This window comes from Papilio polytes, unplaced genomic scaffold (genome assembly GCF_000836215.1).
Source record: "Papilio polytes unplaced genomic scaffold, Ppol_1.0 DF823912.1, whole genome shotgun sequence".
Lineage (NCBI taxonomy): Eukaryota > Metazoa > Arthropoda > Insecta > Lepidoptera > Papilionidae > Papilio > Papilio polytes.
In genome coordinates this window covers 1,788,686-1,813,445 of record NW_013525292.1, presented here as the reverse complement: position 1 = coordinate 1,813,445, position 24,760 = coordinate 1,788,686, and the positions used below count along the sequence as shown (strand labels likewise).

At 33.5% G+C, this 24,760-nt stretch overlaps 3 protein-coding genes across 7 annotated transcripts in view; 2 read left to right on the top strand and 1 right to left on the bottom strand.

Moving 5' to 3' along the window:
- LOC106102654 (tyrosine-protein kinase Fps85D) overlaps nucleotides 1-2,662 on the top strand; it is a 42,772-nt gene extending 40,110 nt beyond the window's left edge. The window contains exons 12-14 of the mRNA XM_013282195.1: nucleotides 336-346; nucleotides 395-529; nucleotides 1,013-2,662. Of these exons, the coding sequence (XP_013137649.1) occupies nucleotides 336-346; nucleotides 395-529; nucleotides 1,013-1,149 (283 nt within the window). The 3' untranslated portion in view covers nucleotides 1,150-2,662. The remainder of the gene's footprint in view (nucleotides 1-335; nucleotides 347-394; nucleotides 530-1,012) is intronic.
- A 398-nt stretch (nucleotides 2,663-3,060) lies between these two features.
- Nucleotides 3,061-5,725, bottom strand: LOC106102673 (translation initiation factor eIF-2B subunit alpha). The gene is made up of 7 exons (XM_013282224.1): nucleotides 5,596-5,725; nucleotides 5,413-5,514; nucleotides 4,927-5,066; nucleotides 4,700-4,816; nucleotides 4,492-4,604; nucleotides 3,830-3,974; nucleotides 3,061-3,381 (listed from the first exon to the last, which is right to left on the bottom strand). Exons 1-7 carry the CDS (start codon nucleotides 5,606-5,608, stop codon nucleotides 3,100-3,102), a joined length of 912 nt encoding a protein of 303 aa, XP_013137678.1. The 5' UTR covers nucleotides 5,609-5,725; the 3' UTR covers nucleotides 3,061-3,099.
- Nucleotides 5,726-6,248: 523 nt separating this feature from the next.
- Nucleotides 6,249-24,508, top strand: LOC106102764 (NADP-dependent malic enzyme-like). 5 transcript variants are annotated; one of them, XM_013282336.1, is made up of 10 exons: nucleotides 9,835-10,079; nucleotides 10,662-10,725; nucleotides 12,806-13,019; nucleotides 20,049-20,207; nucleotides 20,864-21,045; nucleotides 21,943-22,103; nucleotides 22,649-22,853; nucleotides 23,437-23,563; nucleotides 23,771-23,869; nucleotides 24,347-24,508. In XM_013282336.1, the coding sequence occupies exons 1-10, from the start codon at nucleotides 10,049-10,051 to the stop codon at nucleotides 24,491-24,493; spliced, it is 1,389 nt and encodes a 462-aa protein (XP_013137790.1). In that variant the 5' UTR covers nucleotides 9,835-10,048; the 3' UTR covers nucleotides 24,494-24,508. The 5 variants fall into 5 exon arrangements, with proteins under 5 accessions (XP_013137793.1, XP_013137790.1, XP_013137791.1 ...); XM_013282338.1 differs by lacking the exon at nucleotides 9,835-10,079 and adding an exon at nucleotides 10,094-10,295 and having other exon boundaries at nucleotides 10,662-10,708; XM_013282340.1 differs by lacking the exon at nucleotides 9,835-10,079 and adding an exon at nucleotides 10,096-10,295.
- The last annotated feature ends 252 nt before the right edge of the window (nucleotides 24,509-24,760 follow it).

Genomic DNA, 24,760 nt, shown 5'->3' with positions numbered 1-24,760 from the left:
GCCTAATTTTAGTCCCTTTACCCTCACTCTTTTCTGACAAGGAAAAGATGGGAAAAGTGAATTTAATGGTAGAGACGGATAGTAAGGGGAAATATACCATTTATGTACGTCTCTTCCTTTGTCGATTAAGGGTAGGTAACGCATCTCCAAAAGCAGATGTTTTCAGGCAACGATTGCTTGTTTGTACCTTACAGTATATAAAAAAAATTATACAGAATGTGTTTGTATTTAACAATGTGAACCCTTGTCTACTGTAGTCAAAATAATTCTATCAATTTTAAATATTGATGTGACATTTGATTCGTATTTTACATCACAATGGCATTGATTTTAAGCCTCCATGTTGGTATGTCGTCAGTTAATTACTTGCCATATTTTATAACATGTGTATAATTATTGTTTCCAGGCAAGTACACGTCGCTCTGCGATGTGTGGAGTTACGGCGTGCTGATGTGGGAGATATTCTCTAAAGGCGACACTCCCTACGCCGGCATGAGCAACTCGCGCGCTCGGGAGAAAATAGACGCCGGTAATACACCGTTTATTTTAATTACACTTTTACTACTTGAGACTACTTATCTCTATATCTTTATTTATATAAGACTAGCTTTCGCCCGCGATTCCATCCGCACGCAATTAAATTAATAAGTAGCCTATGTGTTCTACCAGATTATACATTATCTACTTATATTTGTGGTGATTTTTAACAAGATTCATTTAGCCGTTTAGAACGTACCTTCTAAAATATATCCATCCATCTGTATATTCGCATTTATTATATTAGTACGATTTTTCGTCACACTTTCTGTACGCAATAATTTGTATGATTTAAATGTTTTTATTTCTATTTCAACTAGTTGTTACTCACGACGTCGCCCGCGTGAAATTAAAAAATAATAAAAATTGAAATCGGCCCAGTAGTTTTTGAGTTATTTCAATACATACAAAAATTCAAATATGTCTTCATTATAATATTAGTATAGGTTATGTTTAAATTAATGTTTGTCCGCAGGTTACCGAATGCCGGCACCAGATGGCTGTTCGGAGGACGTGTACGCTCTGATGCTGCGCTGCTGGGAGTACGAGGCGGACAAGCGGCCGCACTTCCATCAAATATACACTATTATTGATAATATTTACAACAGGTAACAACGCAGAACAAAACATTAATATTGGAATAACCAACAATTCGATATTTAATAAACTAAAATATCAATTTTAGTATTTTCAAATAGATCTTGCTTGTCAACACAACTATCGTAATTTAAAAACGATTTTCCATCCTTCTCCGTCTCTATGAAGAAGACAGAAAGAGATAGTATATAGGTGTCATAGCACTAAAGTTACATACAATGAAAAAAGAAAGCATATTGTTATCCTTGTCAATCTTCATGAAATAAATAGAGACAACTATATTGTGGTAAAGCGTTTCGATTTTTAACTTTATTATAAAGATTATTATTTTTGTACATTCATGATTAATTATAATTTAGTTTATGTAAATAAATTGCGTTACCCTGAGGCGTGCAATGACTCCATGAAATTTCTTTTTGATATTATACGTAACACAATATTTTATTTTTATATTTACTTTATTGATATTACTTTGTACATAATTATGAATATTTTTGATTGTTTAATGGTTAGAGAATTTTTGAACTGGTTTGTAAGTGTAAAAATAATGAAGTTAAAAACAATAATGTAAGCTTAAAATATGCCTAAAAATTTAATGTCCTGATTTTGTGTAATAATTCTATACTCATTGTTATTTTTAATATGTTTTTGAATTGATGATTCTGTTAATAATCTTACGTAATTGCATAATCGAATAAAATTGTGAATATCGAATTATATTACCTATAAGATGTTTATGTCAATTTAGTAATTTTAATTAGTTAATATTTTGGTTTGTATTAATGGTTTAACAATAATTCTTATGGCAAGTCATAAAGGGATACGATTACAGTGCTCTGCATTGGTGCATTAATGGCCTCATTTGTCATACATTATTTTGAAAATATCTGTTGATTATTCTAGCTTTTTTTGATTTGACAGCTATGACGTTGCAATATGGCGCAGGTTCTGGAACATTCTATTTTGTGATTGGTCCACTTTGATTAAATATGTTGATATTATGAAAATATTAAGATTGCTTTAATGTTAAAATCAGTGTTCTTATTAATAATATTATGTGCAAAATATACATATTATGTTATTTCTAAATTATCTGTATTATTCTATATATTTTTAAGATTATATTTCGATTAAAACCGAAGAGCTTCCGAGTGTTGATTTAATTTTAAGAAATTAAAATAGATTTGATTGTATTTTGTATTTGTGCGGTTGGTAAAAATAATGTGCTTCCATTTTATTGTGTTTCCATTAAATAACAGATTGTAATATTTGTCTTGCCTACATAGTTAGTGCATATTTCAATGAAATAACGTAAATTTTCACTGTCATCATACATATATAAAAACACTAAGAAAAATGAAATACATAATGTTTCTGTACTGGTGTTCCGGCAGTGGAAATTTACGGTTAAAAAATTAAAGTGAGATAATTCGCTGTAGTTAATATGTTTCTTATTTTAGTCTTAAGTGAAATGTAAATATTTTTATGTCAATATCAATTAAAGTGCCAGATGATTTGGATTCGAATATTTTGGAAATTTTCTTATTACCCAGACCCAAATATAAAACCTATAGTTTCTATGATGCAAATAGTCTCCGGATGTCTTTTGTTGGTATAAATTTCCTCATTTTTGTCATTTACAATACAAAATTATTGCATGAAACACTATAGGTTACATACCTACGAATTAATCATTAAAAATTGCTACACATTAGTAGCGAGTCAAAATCGCGGGTGTACCATAGCGAATTAAATTATACCACTTACTAAAAAATGTACTATTTAGTACCTCGCTTAAGTACCTTCCCTAGAACGAAATAAAGTTACACCCGCCATATTGATTCAATATTTTGACTCTCACTATTAGTAGTAATTATTAGACAAGGAGTTGAAGGTGAATTTGTTTGAAACAGTATAAAAAAAAGATTAAACATATAAACATTTATTTCTATATAAAAGATCCTCTTATAGATACAATTTAATCAGTTCATCACTAACAGCTGATGGATTTAGTATTCCCAAGTCAGTAAACAACAAAGTGATATATGCCGGAGGGGTGTAGTCAACTAAGGGATGTTCCTTAGACAGATCTTTGTTGTTCTTCAAAACACTTGATAGATATTTGAATTCATTTGGCAAGTCGAGCTGGTTCAGAGGATATATTCTGGAGAATTTAAAACTCTCTGTTAAAACGTGGACCGGTTTCTTCAGCTCTAATGCAGACATCGCTAAACTGTAAGTACCAATCTGGAAAAATAAAAAAATTTCATTAGTGTGTTTCCACTAGCAACTAGCCAAAAACTTCTACTATATTTCATCAACATTATTTTCACAGACACGATTATAAAGATCCAATTTCCACTCGCTAATACTATTTCAAAATGTTAAAACGGCTAACGAATTTACCCTATGTACCTGGAATTAATACTATTTCACTAGCTTGGCCAATTACAAAAAGAAAGTTGCGTACTGCTAGCTGCTAAATGATACTAATTTAATTCGAAAATCTCACCGACCTTTTGACACTCAAGAAAACAAACTGAATTAAATAACATCATCGTCAAAATAGTATCTTTCGAGAATGCTTACAAAATACAAAAACATAATAAGTTATATGAGTAAAAATAAACACAAATAGCAGTCAGGCACAGCTAATTGCTTAGTGGAAAGAAGGTTTAACAGACAAGTTTTATACCTTGTTAATAATGCCACCACTCTCAGTGACACCCTCTGCACCCAACATGACAATATCAACTTGCTCCAAGATATAGCCGATGGCTGCGTCTAAGATCAGCGTCGCGTCCACACCGCCCGCTACCAGTTGTTTGTGCATTAAAACTCTGCAGATAAGGCAAATACATTACATAAAGATATCAAATAGGATGTAAAGACACCATCAGTATGTATGGAATTTTTAAGGTTTCATCACTGATCGCGACTTTGTCCATGTGGAATTCAAAATAGTAAAAACGTAGCCTATGTTACTCAGTGAAAAAGTAGCTTTATATAGTGAAAGTATTTTTTTAATCGGCCCAGTAGTTAAATACATACAAAAATCTAAAATCACAAATCTTTCCTCTTTATAATATTAGTACAGACTTAGTGCTAACTCCTTAGAGGAATTATAACACTTCACTTCATAATTGTTGGTTACTACCTCAAAGATAACAAAACATTAATGTACATTGAAAATTTATTCAAGATACTTACATATTTAAATGTTTCAGTATTCATATATATGCTATTATCTATACAAAACTATTGGTTGCATATAAGGTCATCCCAGGTGCATGCCTTGCTAAGATTATTAAAAAGAAAAATAACTTGGTTCTCTAATTCAAATAAGATTTCTCTTACCCGCTATTATCAGGTCCGGACATTGTGACATAAACATGAAATCTTTTGTTAGCTTTTGCTGCCTCCAACATGGCTTGAAGCACTACTCTTGATCTGGAATGTGTTAGAATTTTCTGGAAAAATAGTCACAAAAATATAGCATAGGAAATTGTGAAATATTTTAAGTGATTAGTAACTTAAAGTTTACTTAAAAGTTTCTATTACTTACACAGCCATCGCTAATAAAAGGTAAAGCTTGTTTGGCCACTTTTCCTCTTGCTTCAAGTAATGTTCTCAAAAATATATGACCTCTTTGCAACATAATTTGTTCACATTCTTCAAATGACTGAAAATAAAATACAGATTCCGGTTATACATTTTTTAATTACTGGAAAAAAGTGTTTCCTGTTGGCAACACTGATCACAGATAACATAAAATGTAATATTGGTACATACCTTGACATCAAGTTTAGCAAATGTGATGAATCTCATGAAGAGTTCGCAGCCAGAGGATATGGCTGCTACCGGCTGGTCACAGTGACGCATTGCATCAACTGCGAGCTGCAGGTTCAGGTCCAGCTCTCTTACAGTTGCCACTGGAAACAATAAAAGCAATTGATATAGAATTATCTAACTAATATTATAAATATGAAAGTTTACATGGATGGCAATATTAGATAGATAGATAATTTGGTATGTATGTCCAAAAGAGTCTGGAAGTATACATACATTTGTTTTTGTTTTTTTTTTTAATTTTCCCACAGATGGAGTTGTAGACAAAATCTAGTAAACTATTTCTCAAACATTTCATGCACACAACTTGCCTAACATAAAAAAATAAGCTACTAAGCTAAATTAAATTATTATAGCTTAGGAAACTAATTTGCCAACCTACAATAAAGTCTGTTTAAAATTACATTTGAATGATGAGTTAATGCCAACCTTTGTAGTTTTCTATAACTGTGAGTAGTGTTCTAATTGCTGCCACGCCTGCAGAGACATCCTCTTCTTCTCTTAGAATTTTAAGGAAAATTTCTTGTACTTCTAAAACAAAACATATGAGAAACATGTAAGTTGGCTGTCTGTTCTATTATTCATTGAAATTTATATCTTTTATAACCTTACCTTCTTTTTTCATGATTTCAGATTTCACTGTGCCTGTATATATAAATGTAATGATTCAATAAGAAATCTATCTACGTGAATTGTTTATAATAGAAATATAACCTATTTACTATTTAACTCGCTGACACTGACATTGACATTTTTAATTTTGACAGATTTCTTACCGTGAAAGTGAAACATTTTGTACGGGATATTTACCGATAAATATTTTAAAAATTACACAAGACTGAATATTTTCTTTATTAACTGTAAGCAATATATAAGATTTGTGATTTTTTTTAAAACTACAAATAATAAATAGACGGTGTTGTCCGACATTAACATGTTCTGAGAAACATTGTTTACGTTGGGACTTTGCAATATGCCTGAACTAAACTGATTATAAACTTATGAATTTTACAAACAATCGATTTCGTTACATTTCTTTCATCAGGCGCCATCTAACAATGATAGAAAAAATGCATAATACAGACTACCCCCCAACCCCACATTTGAATTACGATCAAATTACCTTCAACAATTTTATACTTGACTTTTATATTTTTATTGTAACATTGAGTTTATGTTATATTATTTAAGTAGTATGGCGCAAAAACTATCGCTGTTGAATAGGGAAAGTCATGGTCAAATGCGATTGTGGTTTACCTGCGAGTTGATTATAGTCTGACGGATATTCGAATGGCTAAGACGTGTTAGGAAGTTTTAAAGAGTGCTTAATCTCTTTTACCATTCGCGGATCTTGTGTTTACAAATAAACTGCGATCACAAGTTAACATGGGCAATACCGCCTCCCTTAAGCTTAACGATAAAAGGAAGTGGCAGTAAGTATTTTCTTCTTGAAATATTGTCTTTTTAATTTAAGTTCATATGGTTTTACCTAACTTTTTCTATCTCTTATAAATCTGTGTAAACAAACAACATTTTTAAAGTCCTCTAGTCTAAGGTTCTTTATTAATCATTAGGAATATCATACTGAAAAAGTGCGCACTTTCCTGCAATGTTTTATAATGTAACAGTCATTGGAAATACCCTGCTAATCGGAAAAACGATACAATTTTAATTTAATTTAGAAAAATAAACTTTTGAGTTTAATGTAATATACGATAGATTAAGAACACCCATTACAAAACATAATATTTTAAATAATTAAGCTTGGTTTTCATGGTGAATTTTCAAATTTCAAGGTTAAAAATGCTATTCAGGCTTCAGTTCTGAACTGCTTATAGATGATTAGTTTTTGTTCGTGACTCTTCGCGAAATGAAAACAAAAATATAGCCTATTCAATATGTTCTATATCTGTGCGGGTTTTGTTGAGCCGTTCTGGAGATATCTTCCACCAAACATTCATCCATCCATCTATATTTTCGCATTTATAGTAAGAAGTAAGGTTGTACATTATTTGGCAACATAACCTTACATGTAACAGCGGAAATGGTAACATTCGAGGAACAATGCTTGTTATACCAAAACAAGACATGATTACGATTCGCTTTCAACCGAGGATCGTTCTTACGTAATCTATACGTTATTTATGTCAGCAGTTCCATTACATAGCGTATGTAGAACGATTAGTAAATGGTAATATTTATTTATAAAAGTTCATGTTTTGCTTATCATGACACGTTACAGAAACATTTTAATTAGTCTGCAGTTGCTGATAAGAAAGTAGTTAAATATATTTTTTGGTATTTAACTGCACCAAAAATTCAAATAAATAGGTTTTTTATTATACACAACATAGTAACCAAGTTCCGTATCTTATAAAATGACACTCAGAAGCATTAATTTAAGTAGACAGCGTAGATGAGATGGTCTAGAGGTAGACCTAAAAAGATGGATGGATTGTGTGAAAGGTGACATGATCAAGAAAGGAGTGATGACTGAGTTGACGGATGATAGTTATTTGGAGGACGAAAACCCGGAGCACCCTACGGGAGTAGGATAATGTAGTGGAGATGATTCATTTAGCGTAGGTTTCTCGTATTACTTGTTGCCTGAGCGGCACTTAGTGCATTGACTTCTATTTAATTTGTTTATTATTAAACCCCCGCTGTTTTAGCTTAGCTGTAAACATTTTAACTGTGTATTGACGACATCAATGTCATTCAGTATTAGGATCAAGGTATTGGTTTTTACTAATAGTTAATGAGACAAAGGTACAAAAGTGAGCGTTGAGTTCACCAGACCATAGCACAAATAGTTACGAAAAATCCTTTTCATTCACAGACTTTTTAGTTAAAGATTTCCTGTTTAACTACAGTGATGCAGTTGTCATAGAAATATATAAAAATACACTTATGCATATCACGTAATATGTAAATAGGAATTTGCATTTTGCATTGTGCTTGTATATTTGCTGTAACTATGTTGTGGTATTGTAATGACTATGTGATTCTAATTACAAGAACAATTTAAAAAAACTATGATTTAAAAGAATTTAATTTAAAAGAACTATTTAAAAAACACAACACTAGCTTTCGCCCATGACTCTGTCCGCGCTGAATTAAAAAAAATATAATTATTAGTTAGTAGACTATGTCTTTTTCCAGACTATGTTCTATAGTTATGCCAAATTTCTTTGAGATCCGTTCATCTGTTTAGACGGCAAACTCTAACAAACTTCCGCTTTTTTAATATTAGTAAGATATAATTTTTTTTCGTAGGTACATTACACTGACGCAAATGAATTTCGATATCTAGCAATACTTGAAATTTTGTTTATTTTAGAATTACTTAAAAGCATTTCTAAGCCAAGGTTTACTCGGTCTAATAACCTGTCAAACAATGTGAGATTCGTTAAGCGTAAATAAATAAAAAACATACTGAATCTCATTATTTTGTAATCACAAATAACTTATAGTCCGCAGTAAATGACCAATAGAGTGCATAACTTACAGCAATAGAGCTTTCAGCTTTTACTTTGATCTTTTCCGTGACGTATCAAAAAGAGGATTGTTACGTATTCTGCACTGAACGGTAAAGTATCGTGCTCAGTGTACTCATATTTTTAGATTACATAAATTAAAAAATTACATATATCTGGCGAGTAAAACGCCACCATTTTGGAAACAATGGCCTTTAAAATTAAAAATAAAAAAGTTTTTTTTAATTGAGCATAGATTGTATGTGACATTTTATCAGGTGGACTGTGGTCTCGTTACATTTATATTAAATGTTAATAAAGCGAGTTAGTTGCGAATGAGATGCCCTTGACCTGATCTTGTGCGCTCAAGGCATGCCAGCGTCGTGCGTGCATGATCTGTTAGGTCTGACAACGGGCATACAATATAGATGATTTAGTCTTTTCAACTGTGCTGAGAGTCGTTAAGTCTCAAAAATCTTAGAGGTTCCCTTAGTGAGCAATTAGTTACTGCAGCAGTTAAAATATGCTCTACATTTTTTGAAGTATTGAACTGTTGGTATCATCTTGTTTATTTGTTTTAAAAACCAGAGACAAGAACAACTTTTTATACGGTTCTTTAAGCAGTGGAAATCCGCCGTAATGTTGCTCCAAGTTGCAGTATGAAGCATTGTTTTACAACACTACGTGTTTCTCAATAACACATAAAAACGGAAGCGTAATGTTTTTTTGCAATCACTGTGTGAATACGGTAAATGTCGGTTAATTTCCACAGTAAAATGGCGTAACCTATGATAACGATGTCAGCCATAACTATAAAGTAACGTGTTAATGTCTTGATAAATAATAAATAACTGTTAATATGTTGAGGGGGAAATGAAATTGTCATGACCCATAGAGGTGGCTAAGGGTTAGAGCACTTGACTTGTAATCTACAGGACCTGGGTTCGAATCTCACCATGTACTAATAAGATTTTCAATTTTTGAATTTCATTTGTACATAATTTACCCGACGCTCTTACGGTAAACAATTACAGTATGGTGCACCCAGCATTTATGCGAAAAAATTAAAGACTACAAAATTTAACTATTATTGAAGTCAACCAAGTAAATTAACAAACAACCAACTAAATTCGATACATTTTACATTACTTAGGAGCGTAAGCCGTTTTAGTTAATTTCTAAATAAATAAGGCTGCGGATTAAAGAAAGCTTCAACAATGCTATATTATTCAGTTAAATAAATATTGCTCCGGCATTTATTTAATTTACAACTTGTTAATTATTTACCAAGACACGGCTACGGGATATTGATAAGCTGTGGCATCATGTATTTAGCGTGATCACCGTAAATCAAATCTTCAGTCGTATTTACGAGTTCGTTTGAGCTCTACAATATATAGACTCTAACAAAATTACTTAATTTTAACAAAATTACAAAGTTGTAATGCATTAAAATTGATAAGTGTAATTAATTATAAACTTCTTTCTATTCTGTGATATTGGATCTCTTTGCAAATTCGATTTTTTAAAAATGGAATTTGTTAACCGTAAAGTCAAAACGGTCGCCAAAATTGACGTGTGTCAAATGAATGGCGCGGATAGTTGTTACAAAATTAAGAGGTGAGTTACAGAAAATCGTAACCGAATAGCACAATTATTTTATCATATAAATACGTTGAAAAGCACTGCTATTTACTTTTTAAAAAAATGTGTATGTATTTACTCTTAACACCGTGAGTACAATATTAATTAAAATAAAACTGATCAACTATATTCAATTAACTTGAAAAACTACTGTGGTGTGAAATGGGTACGACGTGCTTAAAAGTAAAGAAGGTTGGTATACAAGTGGTCAACGTATGTTTAAAATACTAGACAAATAGTAGTAAAGTTAGAAAATATGGGAAAACTCCTGAAACGACTTTAGTAAACGAATTAGAAAGAGGTCCTTTTACTACCACCATTTGAATTCTAAAATTAAAATGTTTGTTACCAAATAACTTTAATATTCCTGAATTAAAATTGTATTTCATACAACTGCTATTCCCAGATTTTAATTTAATTGGCCCTAAACTTCGAGAAAAGAGTGTTTAGCTGTGACCTCGGTGACCAAATTTATTAACCTTTCGTTTTCCGTTCTGCAAACATAATTAACAAGTTATACCTGTAGTTAAAGGTATTATAAATAATTACTCTTCCCAGTGGTTTCGCGATTCTTTCTGCACAATATTTGGGCGGGAAGCCAAGAAGTCAGTCCGCTTAAGTGGTTTGTTATTTATTTTGATTAGAATTTAAAAGTCTTTTTTTTTGTATGCTATTTTCCAATAAGGAAGTATTCGTAGTTTAGTTCAATACAAGTTGTCGGTAGTTAGTGAAGGTTGTTTGGAGACTTAGTTTATATTTAAACCTTACCTGTCGTACTCAGAGACTTTTAAAGGTCACTAAGGAATTTATAAAGTACCTAATAGCTTAAACACACCCAGTCCGTGCTTGTAAAAATTTCGAATTCATTAGTCCCTTTAATAATTTTGCCGCAAAATCTCTTTTATGTTGTTCGATAAAAATTGCAGATGAAAAGATGCAGTTTTTCCATTATTTATATCGAGTAAAATTTTTACTTGTAATTAAATACCCATGCATAGTCTGGGTGATACGTAGTTGATAAGTATAATTACGTGAAAATATTTGTGGTTAATGAAACATTCCTACATGTGGTCTGATTACGCGTTCTGATTCACATGTTAGGTCGGAGGTCATCGACATTGTCGTATCTTATTGTTTTTTTTTTCAATGAAATGTAATAACAATTGATAACAAAAGCCGATTACATGACTATCTTATTATCTAACAGCTGCGCATGCACAAGAAAAATCAAGTGAAATAAAAAATAATCATGCCATGTTACTAATTTTATGTTACTAATAGGTGTTCGTCTATATCTATCTATTCATATAATAAAATGTCGCGAAAAAGATGCATTGGCGTTGCTGATAACCAAAACTGCATTTTTTTTTGTCTGTGTGCCTTTCCGCAGCCGCGTTCTGGGTAATCTTCAAACGGCTAGGCCGATTTTGACGAGATATACTAGAGAAACATAAAAAAAACAATATCTTTAGTTCCGTTGGTTTATAACGTCTTTGAAAATGTATTGATTTACAATGTGTTGCCATCAGCCAATGTCGACTTACTTAAGGCAATCTTTGAATCAACTAAGATTCGCAATATTCAATGTAAAGAACAAATAATGAGTATGAACTTGAAACGTTATTGCACAATCACGCTTCAACTAAAATAATTAATTATTTATCGTTATTATTGGCGAAGGTGCTTTTTTAATCTTTGTTTTTAATTTCCGTTTCGTTGTGAAAGAAATTTTATTTCCCACTTTTTGACCGACTTCCCAAAAGAAGAAGGTACTCAATTCGTCTGTATGTTTTTTTATATGTGTTTTACGGCATAGCTCCGCCGATGGTGGACCGATTTTTATAATTCTTTTTTTATCCGAAAAGTAGTGCTTGCAGGTGGGTACCACTTTTTTATTTGATTTTTTATTGTTAGTTATTTTTCCTTTAGTTGACATTTTTACTTATTTTTTATTTTATTAGAGGAAAGAAATGTTTAGCTATATATTCTTTTGTGTTATTAGCCATACAGTCCTGTTTAACAATTAATCTAAAATATAAAACTTATATCGGTGATATGAGGAACTGAATGAATGTCGACCGCTATGTTTGCTTTAATATTTTTAGCACCATAAAACTTTATCACGTTTACCAGAGTGAGTCATCAACGATGATAAAATGGAAAATTCGATTGGACCACTTTTAAAACGTTAGGCATTCATTTGTCAGTTTGTCTGGTTGGGAATACCATGACCTTGTAAAATAAAATATTACCATTGTTTATTAGACCGAATTTTGTCTCTTTTTTGCTTTTATTGTATTAGCAAAATCTTTAATGTCTTTTCTTTTACATTAAATATAAGTTCCTTGGCATGCTATTAAGATTTAGAACTATACTCACAGTAATATTGCTGAAATTATAGTAACTGAAAATAATGCTAGATGGCGCGATTAGGTTACCTCTATGATTTTTTAGCTGTAAATCCACAGTACTTAAAATACATTGAAAATTTGAACAAAGAAAAAACACTTAAAAGTATAATAGATAATATGATTGTAAATATAATATTTTTTTTATCATAGAACTTGATAACAGCACCGCATATTGGCACAGATTTTCACGATATGAGGACATCGACCTAACGCCATCTGTTATCAAGTGGTGGAAACCGCAAGCGTGGTTCGTATCAATTCAGCGGCTGAAAAGTTTTCCCGTTTTCCCAGGAGCGAGACCGCGATGAGTCCAGCGCCCCCCTCGCTGCAAAACAAAAGTAGCACGCTGCAAGCCGACGGCAGGCAGTCGAACGCGACTACTGGAAGCAAGTGTACGCATAGCGAAATGGAGCGCGATCGTATCGGAGTATGGGGCTGCGGAGACGGCCAGTCTGCCGGAAAAGTCTCCGGTCTGGACCGGCTCAAACATCCCGGTCTCAACAAGGTAATTCCACACACCAATTAACATTATCGATTTATATTCACACATAATTCGCTCAGGTCGTTCGTAATGTACTTCAATTTGAATCAGCTGATCGTGTCAAATGTTGGCCAAATACATTACGTCCAACGTTTGATTGTGAAAATGTTTGTTTTGAATTGAATTTAAGTTGATGGCCAACGTACACTGTAATGCCAACATACATGTTAAATTCCATTCGTTGTGTTTATAACAGGTTAGTTTATATTTATTATGAAAAATAACCTTTTTTTTTAGTTTAAAATTATTGCAAACATTTTGATATCAACTTCTCAACAGAAGTATAAAAAATGCATATACATATTTTCATGTTTCTTTACAATTGTATTTTTATTACCTTATAAAATCAGGTCATAATTGTTTTTAATTGCTTTTACTTAGCATTTCATGTTTTAATAGCAAACACGTGTGTTATATATTACCTTCATACAAGTATGTATGTTAGTACATTCTAAAAGTCCTAAAAGGGTCGCACGATTTAAAACAAAAGAGAAAATACCTTTGAAGGGTGCTTTTAGCCCTCTAAATGTTGACGCTCCACCGCCCTCTTGTTAGGGTCCCAGTAGCTCATAGCTTGTATAAAACTCGTCACTGTATTTTTTGCTTTGAATTCTATCTTACTTCTTACTTAATATTATAAATGCGAAAGTTTAGATAGATGGATGGATGTTAGAGTTTGTAGCCTAAACGTCTGAACGGATTTCGATGATATTTGGCATACATTTAGATGGAGTCGCGGACGAAAGTTAGTTATAATCTTAAGTTTTCACTGTTGGAATAACGTATCTAATGATTAATGTTACTCTCTACCATGAGTTTGTAATCTTATAACTTTACGACACATATATCATTCTAGGCATAAGTACCGCCCTGTGTTAGATTTTTACCACGCTCTCGCTTATTACCATTACTAGAAAGAGTGTTTAAAAGTGTTATGTGTTAGTAATACGTAGACCTGTAGCGTTCCTTTCTGTCGCCCTAATAACGTCTTTACTAACTATTGTTGTCACTGTTTTCTCAAATAGAATGAAAGGGATGACAATAAAAGTTTCAGTGTTAATAGAATTCTATTCATTCCAAGAATACCAACTGATTTCCATTCCTCGAATAGCAGTTGTAAATATCACTGTTTACAACCGTTCAATAACTTGGGTGACCCGGCTCAGTTCATGTAACTAGTTACTATGTTTGTATACAGAAACTTGTATTATGCCATGTTTTGATTGGAACGTAAATGCAACTGTAGGGAAATGTAAATATTTTCATATGTAATAACTAAAAATTGTTACATAATTCCGATACTTTTTATTTTTTTAGCAATATATTAACGTCGTTTTAACTAAATTATTTTATTTTTTGTTGCGTGATATACGGTACTCTGTAAATCTATACTGATACTGTAGAAAGATTTGTATTTTTGTATGTATTGGAATAACCCAAAAACTACTGGATTGATTTTAAACATTCTTTCACCGTTGGAAAGGTAATTTATCTATGAGTGATATCTGTTATATTTTTCATGTAATGAGAACGAAGTCGCGAGCAACAGCTAGTAAAATATATTTTAGTACTCTACATAAATCGTACTTGATAATCATGTCAGGCTTTACCGATTACTAAAACGTACCGCGTCACTTTAGGTTGGGTATTTCTATCGCACAAATTTAAATAGTACATACTAAGTTACGTTTGCTATGCACTTTTGCTTTTCCTCCAAGTGTTTGCTGCCATATCCTTATTAACAAGGGTTCTATCTTGAGTATATACGTGACAGTTGCGGGAACGTATTTCGAACTTCATCGACAAAATACGTATGAGATTAGTTGGTGTGGTTTACGTCCGCTAGGGACGTTACCAATACTAATAAAAAATTTCTCGATGTCGTTACGAAAACAATTTGATGTAGCATAGTAACTATAGTTAGTTGCATTAATATTTAATAATTATAGTGAAATGTTATTTAAACATTGGGCAGCTCTATATGGTAGTCATTGTTCCTTGTTTTTTAAAAGCAGAAGTCTTTCGTATTGTTTTGCAAAGTAACACGAACGTTTAAACTGCATTCTTTACAGCAGTCCTTATGAGTGGGTACACAGTGTACCTTTAACTACATTTTAGCACGAATGGTAACGAAGGATTTATTAACCGTAAGTAAATTTCCTTATTAGGGCTATATTTTATACTATGTACACAAATATAGAAATAAACTTTGGTCCTGAAATTGGAATTGAACATAACTTTTAAAAATTATTAATCAATTATAATTTATTCAAAGAATTAGGAAGTAGGATAATTTTGATAATTGTATTGATTGTCTTAGAGATTACACAAGTATCAATTTGTATTGATCATTGTTATATAGTCAGAACTTTATCAGATAAAGAAAGAAAAAAATTAAAAGTAGAGCAATCATTTATTTGGTAATAATGATTGATTATTGAATCTACTCATAGTTTTAATCTAATGATTTAAATAATATTGCATAAGTTTGTGCAATACTTTTTTAACACTACCTTTCGCCCGTTACTCCGACCGCGTGGAATTAGAAAAAACGAAGGTAGCCTATTTGCTCTTCCAGACTATGCTCTACATATATGCCAAATTTCATCCAGATCCGTTCAGCTGTTTAGCATACAAACTCTAACAAACCTCCATCCATCAATCTAAACTTTCGCATTTACAATATTAGTAGGATTTACAAAGATTTACATGTCTACAATATCGTCCTACATCTTGTATTGCTATTCTCTGAAAAGTCAAGAAAAGCAATCTTGGATCGGAGACCTTCCAATCTGTTTACGACAGTTTTTTCGCTGTAACGGCACAAGTAACATTTAAGCTTTTGAAATATCAACAGGGCCCAGAAGTTTCTTTTTTATAAACATTCCATTTGTTTCATACTATAATGCTATTGTATGTATGTAAATAATATAATAAAATAAGACGAATGTTAATATGGAAAATAATTGCAAATTGTTGCATTTATTGCTTCCTCACTTTCGTACACTATATCTTTATAATAAAAAAGTCTATATAAAATATAGTCTAATGGGAATCGGGCCTACTTCTTCTATTTCTAATCATGCCAAGCTGTTGTTAAGTTAGCGCAATGAAGTAATTGACCGTGAAATCTCGAGTAATACCAGGTCATTGTTAGCGGGTTACTAGATCAATCCGCCATTTTGTTACACAACGGTAGAATACATTCGCTTTCGTAAATAATGTTACTGACAGCTAAAGACATTTCCACCAAGCTGCTAGCCGCGCGACTTTACCAGTCGCGTCCAGTGAAAGTAAGACAAGAAAGTAAGGCAAGTAGAATCGCGCAGCTAGTTACTATCTGGAAACAGAACATAAGACGTTGAGAGTTGCATAAGCAGCGCTGGATTTTCCGTTAGTTATCTAAGTAATGATAGACGTGATCAAATTTAAAATGAGGCTTTTCAGGGAAAGATCACGAAGGTATCACAAGTTAATTTTAGTCTTACAGTGATTATTTAAAAACTAAAACGTATTTCTCTTGTTTGCTACCTGATGTCCTACATAAATAATACCGAAACGCCGTAAGCGTAGGTTTTTAGTGAATAATGTATGAAAAGATTTTTCCTGCTGTTTTCGTTGCCCACGATACAGGCATTGCCTAGTGTAGGCATCACCAGATTAATCGTATATTAACCACAATTTGTAATTCTTTTAGTTGGTATAACTGCTATTGTAATTGTTAATCTCTTATTTTTCAATAAAATTATTTCTATTTCTATTTCTACATAACTGACTGGAATTTTTTTATCGGATAGCTGCGTTGCCATGACGATGTATGAAATGTTAGGTGTGGAGAGGCATGCCGACAAGTTGCCAGTTGCGCGATAATAGCACGTCATGACTGATGTGAACAAAAAATAGCGACGTCACGAGATCAAACCTATAGAGGTTTAGTTATTTTTTAATAATACCAAGCTATTCATAGTGTAACATTATTACAAAGTTGGATAATAATCGTGCACATTTCAAATCATTTTATAGTTTCTATCGTTGCTTAAATTTTATATCACTTTGCAGACTTTTTTCATTTGTTTATCATCTTTTTTGTGTAGTTCCAACAAATAGGTTTCATATGTTCTGTACTTATAGTAAAGAGGTTAAGTTTTTAATCTGTGTTTATCTAATGACGCACTTAACGTAATCCCGTACGTTACGCATCCCTTCACTAACTAATTGCTAATTGCGTAGACAAGATATGCGATAAAGTATTCATAATTAATTAATTTATATATTCAAGTGTTTTATCAGACTCTATATTAGAACTTTATTATATTTATATTTGTTTTAAATATTAAAAATTTAGACCACACAAATATCTGTACGGTAATAAGTAATTTAATTTCCCGTCATAAAAACCATTTTATTTGGGACAAGGATAATTGTGATTAATTTGTCAAGTAACATTAAGTACCAGTTCGTCAGAAATTAATTTGTGTCTCAACCCCTTAAGGAGTGACAGCTATTACAGATTTTACCGTGCTATTAATCTGTTCTAAATTCGAAATGCAAAACCATGCTGTTATCTCTTTTATTTTTAGGGAGAATGAGAGAGTTGACAATATATTCTAGCAACACCACCGTGTTCGTTTTCGTCCGCTTTCGTCCGCGACTCCGTCCGCGTAGAATTAAAAAAAACAAAAGTGGGTAGCGCATGTGTTCTTCCAGACTATCCTCCACATCTGTACCAAATTTCATTGAAATCCGTTCAGCCGTTTAGTCTACTATCTCTGACAAACATTCATCCATCCATCCATCTAAATATTTGCAAATAAATATAATATTAGTATGATTTCGCTATCCATGCTGTGTTTTGCAGTTCATATCGTATGTTACGTATCAACGTAAACTAAGCGCTGTTGGCCTGCTGACATGACGCAACCACAATGTTTTCATATTTCCCTTTATTACGCATAGCCGCTATGTTTACTTGTCCACTGCGGTAGCATGTACAAGAACACATTGTCATTAGGTGTGTGCGAATATTCGAAACTTATGAATTACCACATAAATCGAATATTCGAATTCGTAAATTATATATACGAGTAAAACTTGTGTATGAACATATAATTATCAAATAGTAATTCGCACAAAACGTGACCTCGTCTTAAGATGTAACAGTTTTTGCAATGTCAATGACTTGCGATTCGTTTTCATGGTTAAAATCATTAATAAAAACAAAGGTCGTCTTTATGTCCGTGTTCATCGTTTGATGTTTCATTGAAAATGTTATTAAGGATTGTAACGATGGGTCGTATGTGAATTTTCATTAACGTTACTTTTCTATATACGACATTTTAACTATCAGAGGATATAAAGCAAATAATTTTATGTATATGCAAATACTATGACCGACATTATCGATCGAAGTGTTAGGCATTGAATTTGTCAGTTTTGAGTTTTGTCTATTACAATGGAGCGCGATTGGTGGCAGCTGACTCCGCGCCGAGAGATGATCTCTTTACCTTGTTGTTTGGCAGCAATTGATTCAAGGGTATGTTAACTACATATTTAAATATTATAAACGTGAATGTTTAGATGGATGGATGTTTTTTAGAGTTTTTTTTTGCGTTTGTTAGCGTTTGTAGCCTAAACTGCTGAACGGTTCTCAAGGAAATTTGGCATAGATGTCTACATCTACGCCAAATTTCATCTCCTAGTATATGTATACTAAGAGATGAGATTACTACTATTTTTAATACCACGCGAACGGAGTCGCGGGCGAAAGGTAGTACTTACTAAAGAAGATTACAGTTAAATGTATTAAGTAGTGTTTAGAGGATAAAATCAATACTTCATTCTAATTTCTCGTTAGTCGTTTACTTAACAATTTTGTCTGTAGGGTGATAAGATTAGTCACTTGCTACAGTCTTACTGAAATGGAATGTAAAATGAAAGGGCTTTGTCTCGATCAAGTAATAAATCTGAGTTAACAACACCGAATGCTCGCTCTTTACACAAAACATCTCAAGCTAAATCTCAATTCTTTTGCGTAGGTAATTATTAATTTTCGCAATCAATGTCATAAGTAATGCTGCGTAAGTAAGATAAGCTTGTAATTGAATGTTTCTTTGTCCCATTTCAAAAAGCAATAATTAAGTAAATAACGCGAGTCAAAGTAAATGGCCTTAAGAAGATCGATCGAACACACTCCCAGGGCGACCTGCGTTCCTATTTCACTGCGAGACAGTTCAGTTCAATAAATACATAGTCAAGTAAAGGTAAACAAATTCTGAACAAAACAAATAGTTAAGTGGAACTTTTCAGTATGTAGGTCGGGCGAAAAAGATGTTTTTTATATCGACATATTCATAATATTTTATAGTTTTCAGATATAACTAAATAGAACATTAAAAAGTGTCTTTGTACTGAAATATTGATTTTAAACCTTAGTTATTGCCATTAAATTTCATATATTTCTTATGTTAATATTATCTTAATCAATTTCTAATAACAATAAAGTAATTAACTTCTTTATAATGCAATACTTATGTCATAAAAAGGAATAATAAACATTCGTATAATAGTTATATAAGCTCGTCTTTTATGTCTAATAACGAATTACGTAAGTGATTTAGTTCAATAACATAGCTTGAGGTAACAACAACGTTTAACGTCATCTGATATCAAACCACACATCCTTGTACTGCTCTACATAGCATCAGGAAATAAATGATCTAAATTGGGAAAAGATGAACGTTTACTAAAATGTTTACATGAACCAACTGAGCTTAGCAAACTAAACGTCATTTATTATGTACGTTTATAAAAAAATGGACGTTTGGGCCTCGTAAAATCAGAGCCACGGAACAGTTCTAGATGAAAAAGACAAAGAAAATTACAGCCCAGAAAACGAACACATTTTTAAAATCCTAGGTGGATAAAATCGCATGAATTCAACAAATAATGTAATTATGTTATGTACTCCTAGTAAAAATGCATATGCAATTCCAGGGTTTGGCGTTCAGTATCGAGGAGCGCCAGGCGTTAGGCATTCACGGGCTGCTGCCAGCCAGGGTCAAGAGCCAGGAGGAGCAGATGCAGCTCTGCAAACTCTCCATCGAGAGATATGAAGACCCTCTCAATAAATATATCTATCTTATGGGATTACTTGTAAGTAAATGATACTTTACGGTCAATGTTACCTATATATATATACTAATATTATAAAGAGGAAAGATTTGTATTTTCGTATGTATTGAAATAACTCAAAAACTAATAGGCCGACTTTAAAAATTCTTTTACCATCAGAAAGGTAATTTATCGGTAAGTAACATTTATTATTACTAATGTTTAGGAACTATTAATAAACAGCGAGTTTCTGGACGCTGGCTTTAAAAATTCACTAATAACCCATATAGTAGGACATGAATAGTGTTTTAATTTGTATTATTTCTCTGTGATTATAGTCTTGTAGTATTTAACTTTAACTTAAAGATTTAATTTATACTTTCAGAATTTAGATTTGCTTTTGTATAAAGGTTTATGAAGTGTATTGTCAATATTGACATACGGCTAAGATCTTGATAAGCTGTTCTTATAATGCAATGTGTTAGTGTCATGTGATTGTGAACATGTGTAACTATTAATGTATACGATCACATTCATATATCCTGTGTAATGAGGCTGTAACCTCTGTCAATGTTAGACCACACCCTACTTGAAGCAATGGCTACGGAATTGTACTACTGACGGCTATATACTGCACAGAAATAATTGTCTAATCATGTTTGTGTGTCAATTTTAACGGTTATTTCATGTTTACTCAGGACCGCAACGAGCGCTTATTCTACTATTACTTGGGTCAAAACGTAGCGGATCTGATGCCCATCGTGTACACGCCGACCGTGGGCCTGGCCTGCCAGAAGTACGGGCTCGTCTACCGCCGCCCGCGCGGTCTCTTCATCACCATACACGATAAGGGACACGTCTACGATATACTGCAGAACTGGTCAGTTTCTCTTTGAATGAATGAATGAATGAAAATGTATTTATTGCCACAAAAAGTAAATTACATAAAGGGACTACTTATTCTAAAGAAAACATGACTAATATCGTGGCAAAAGGTAACCAGCTCAGCGTATGCAGGAGGGACTAAACCGTTCCTGTGCTGATTTTCTTGTATGAACTTGTATGAATTATCTTAATTTTCACTTTAAGAAATAGATAACGTATTGTAATACAAGCTATGTAGTGGACGTTTGTGATGTAAAAATCGTTTTAGTATCATTTTTATTTTTAGGAAGTGTTCTGATTGAATCCGATATATGTTATAAGTAGATGCATATCAGCTTGTAATAAAGATTAATACATTTTTATTAGAACAGCCGGATATATTTATTGTCGGATATGTATCGACCAGATCACCTCGTGTGCGGCCGCGCCCCGGGCGTTTGGCTTTGGCCTGTACTACTGACCTTACATACTTTATGACCTAGTATCTATTGAAATGTTGGTTTCAGTTTCAATTAATACTACCAAATATAGTACAAATAATAAGCCAACTGTCTAGGCTTCCATATCTTTACTTGCTGTTTGAAAAAATAAGGAAAAACAGCTTAAATGCGCAGAATCATGTCTAACCGAAAACATTAAATTGATTTATTCCCAAACGCACTGTGACTGTGTAAATTATTTCCTCTTAAATTGCCTTTGTTGGTTGTCATTGTTAGTCATGAGGACGTATTATTTTACTATCGCCTGTTGCGAAACCTTGGAAAACCGACATATGATAGATTTTCCAATTTAAAATTATGAAACTTTTTAATATAACGAAAATGACGAATTTTTATTAATAAATTTGCTATCACTATTATTTAGATGTTGATTAGTATGATAAATTTTTGAGGCCGGAGACGGACGTGCGCGCTATCGTGGTGACGGACGGCGAGCGCATCCTGGGCCTGGGCGACCTGGGCGCGTGCGGGATGGGCATCCCAGTGGGCAAGCTGGCGCTCTACACCGCGCTCGCTGGCATCAAGCCACACCAGTGCCTGCCCATCACTATTGGTAAGACTGTCAGTTACCTACAACTGTTATAGTACTGTGACGGTCATCCGCAATTCGATAATATTCATAGAATTTGAGATACATTCTGTATAGCAAAATCAAATTACTTGTGGCAAGTTCAACTCATATAGTGTTGTCTTAATATTTATACATAACAAGATGTCCACGTGCGGCCTCATCCGCATAAAATTACTAAAACCTAATTTTATAGGATACATTTGTGAAATTTACAATTGCATTTAAATACACAAACAACAACGTAGGCCTTAACATTGGATAACATTTACCGTTGCCATAGTAAGCTCGGTTCCTTAATGTTGTCAGTTTTTGTCCCTTTCCCGCATGATAGTATTTTCCAAATTATTTACTCCCTAACTTTAATAGACTTCAAAATAATGGAATTTGAAGGTTAAGAGATGATCATTTAAACGCTGTTACATTTTAACATTTTATTACAGTATTTGGTCGTAAAATCTTGATGACATGTGTTTATTATGTAAACATATGTAGGGTTCACAACTTTATAAGAGCTGAACTGATTGTAGACGTGGGCACGAACAACGAGACGATGCTGAGCGACCCGCTGTACATCGGGCTGCGGCAGCGGCGCGCGCGCGGCGCCGCATACGACGACCTCATCGAGGAGTTCATGCAGGCGGTGGTGCGCCGCTTCGGACAGAACTGCCTCGTGCAGTTCGAGGACTTCGGCAACGCCAACGCCTTCCGCCTGCTCGAGAAGTACCGCGGCAGGTAACTCGCACTGACACTCGCACTCGCACTCACTGCGCTGTTAACTGTTAACGTTTATCAAATGTCAACATCTTCTTTATTGTTAGCAATCATAATGTTACCAATCACAGAATGTTTTTTGAATGAAAAGGCCTTATGCGACATGCTCAGGCTACATTCTTTTACGTTATTTAACTTATTAAGTGATTAAATCTTACTATCTTCTTAATATTATAAATACGAAAGTTTAAATGGATGGATGGATGTTTGATAGAGTTTGTAGCCTAAACGGCTGAACGGATCTCGATGAAATTTGGCATATGGTAGACCTAGAGGATAGTCTGCAAGAACACATAGGGTACTCACATTACATTTTTCTTAATTCCAAGCGGTCGGAGTTGCAGGCGAAAGCTAGCTAGAAATTGCTGTTGATGAAAGGGACAAAATTACTGAACTACTTAAATTATCAGCCGCTAGCAAGAGTATTGTCATTTGATCATTTCCAATTGAGAGTTTTAATAAAATAAAATTTTTATAATACGATGGGTACGAAGCAGCAAGGGAACAGTTCGTTATAACGTAAAAATGTAAAATATTGTGTCAGGTACTGCACGTTCAACGACGACATCCAGGGCACGGCGGCGGTGGCGGTGGGCGGGCTGCTGGCCAGTCTGCGCCTCACCGCCTGCAAGCTCGCAGACAACACCTTCGTCTTCCAGGGCGCTGGAGAGGTCTCATTTCGTTCACGTTTTCATATATTTCAGTCATACAATCATCACCACCCATACCTTAAGTTAGGGTGACTAGACTTGTCTAACTCAGTGAAAAATGTCTCTAGTAAAGTTATCAACTATGGCTTTTCTATATATTTTCTGAATCTATGGTAGAAAAGAAGATTTTTAGTATAAAACAGTATTTATGAAGTGTCATTGTGTCAGGCGTCGCTGGGCATCGCGGAGCTGTGTGTGATGGCGATGAAGGCGGAGGGCGTCTCCGAGGAGGAGGCGAGGTCGCGCATCTGGATGGTCGACTCTAAGGTTATATGTCAAATTATACTATTTATATAGTATAGCTGTTACCCGCGACTTCGTCCGCATGGTATTTAACAGACGAACCGTATAAATACAAAAGCTAAGTATGTGGCTATTGGGAACCGGATGTTTCTTTCAGGGATCTCGGGGATGAACCTTATCTCATGTGTACTCCAGTCTTTATTTTATGTCAGTGCTAAATTTCAATAACATATGTTGAACCGTTGCAGAATTGTCGAGTAAACATTAAAATACAAAATATTGCATCCCACGGGAACCGTAACTATTTCCAGAATTAAAAATAACCTTTGTGTTCTTCCAGACTATGCTCTACATCTGTGCCGAATTTCATAAAGATCCGTTCATCCAAGCTACAAACTCTAACTAACATCCATCCATCTAAACTATCGCATTTATAATATTAATTTGATTTTTTACTTTTAAAATGTATGAGAATGTACTGACCTGTATACCTTGATGCAGGGTCTGATCGTGCGCAACCGGCCGGAGGGCGGCCTCAACGAGCACAAGGAGAAGTTCGCCAAAGACTGCCCTCCCATCCGCACGCTGGAGGAGGTGGTCCGCACCGCCAAGCCCTCCGTGCTCATCGGTCAGTACTGCTTTGTTTAATGCCAAAATATATGAGTAATCGCTTAAAAAGAATAGAAAAAAAAATCGACTTATCTTACACAAAGTTTTCCAAACGATGCAAAAAGAACAATTGGTCAAACTTATCATGTCAAAGATATGTTTGCATTAAGATTTTGATTATTTACTAATTATTTTTTAAACGTAATTTTTTCTAGTTCCTGCATCCCTCATATTTATACTTTCCTATATTAACTTCTGTGCGATGCCATTGGCCTAGAATTCAAAAACTACTAAGTGTAATTGGTC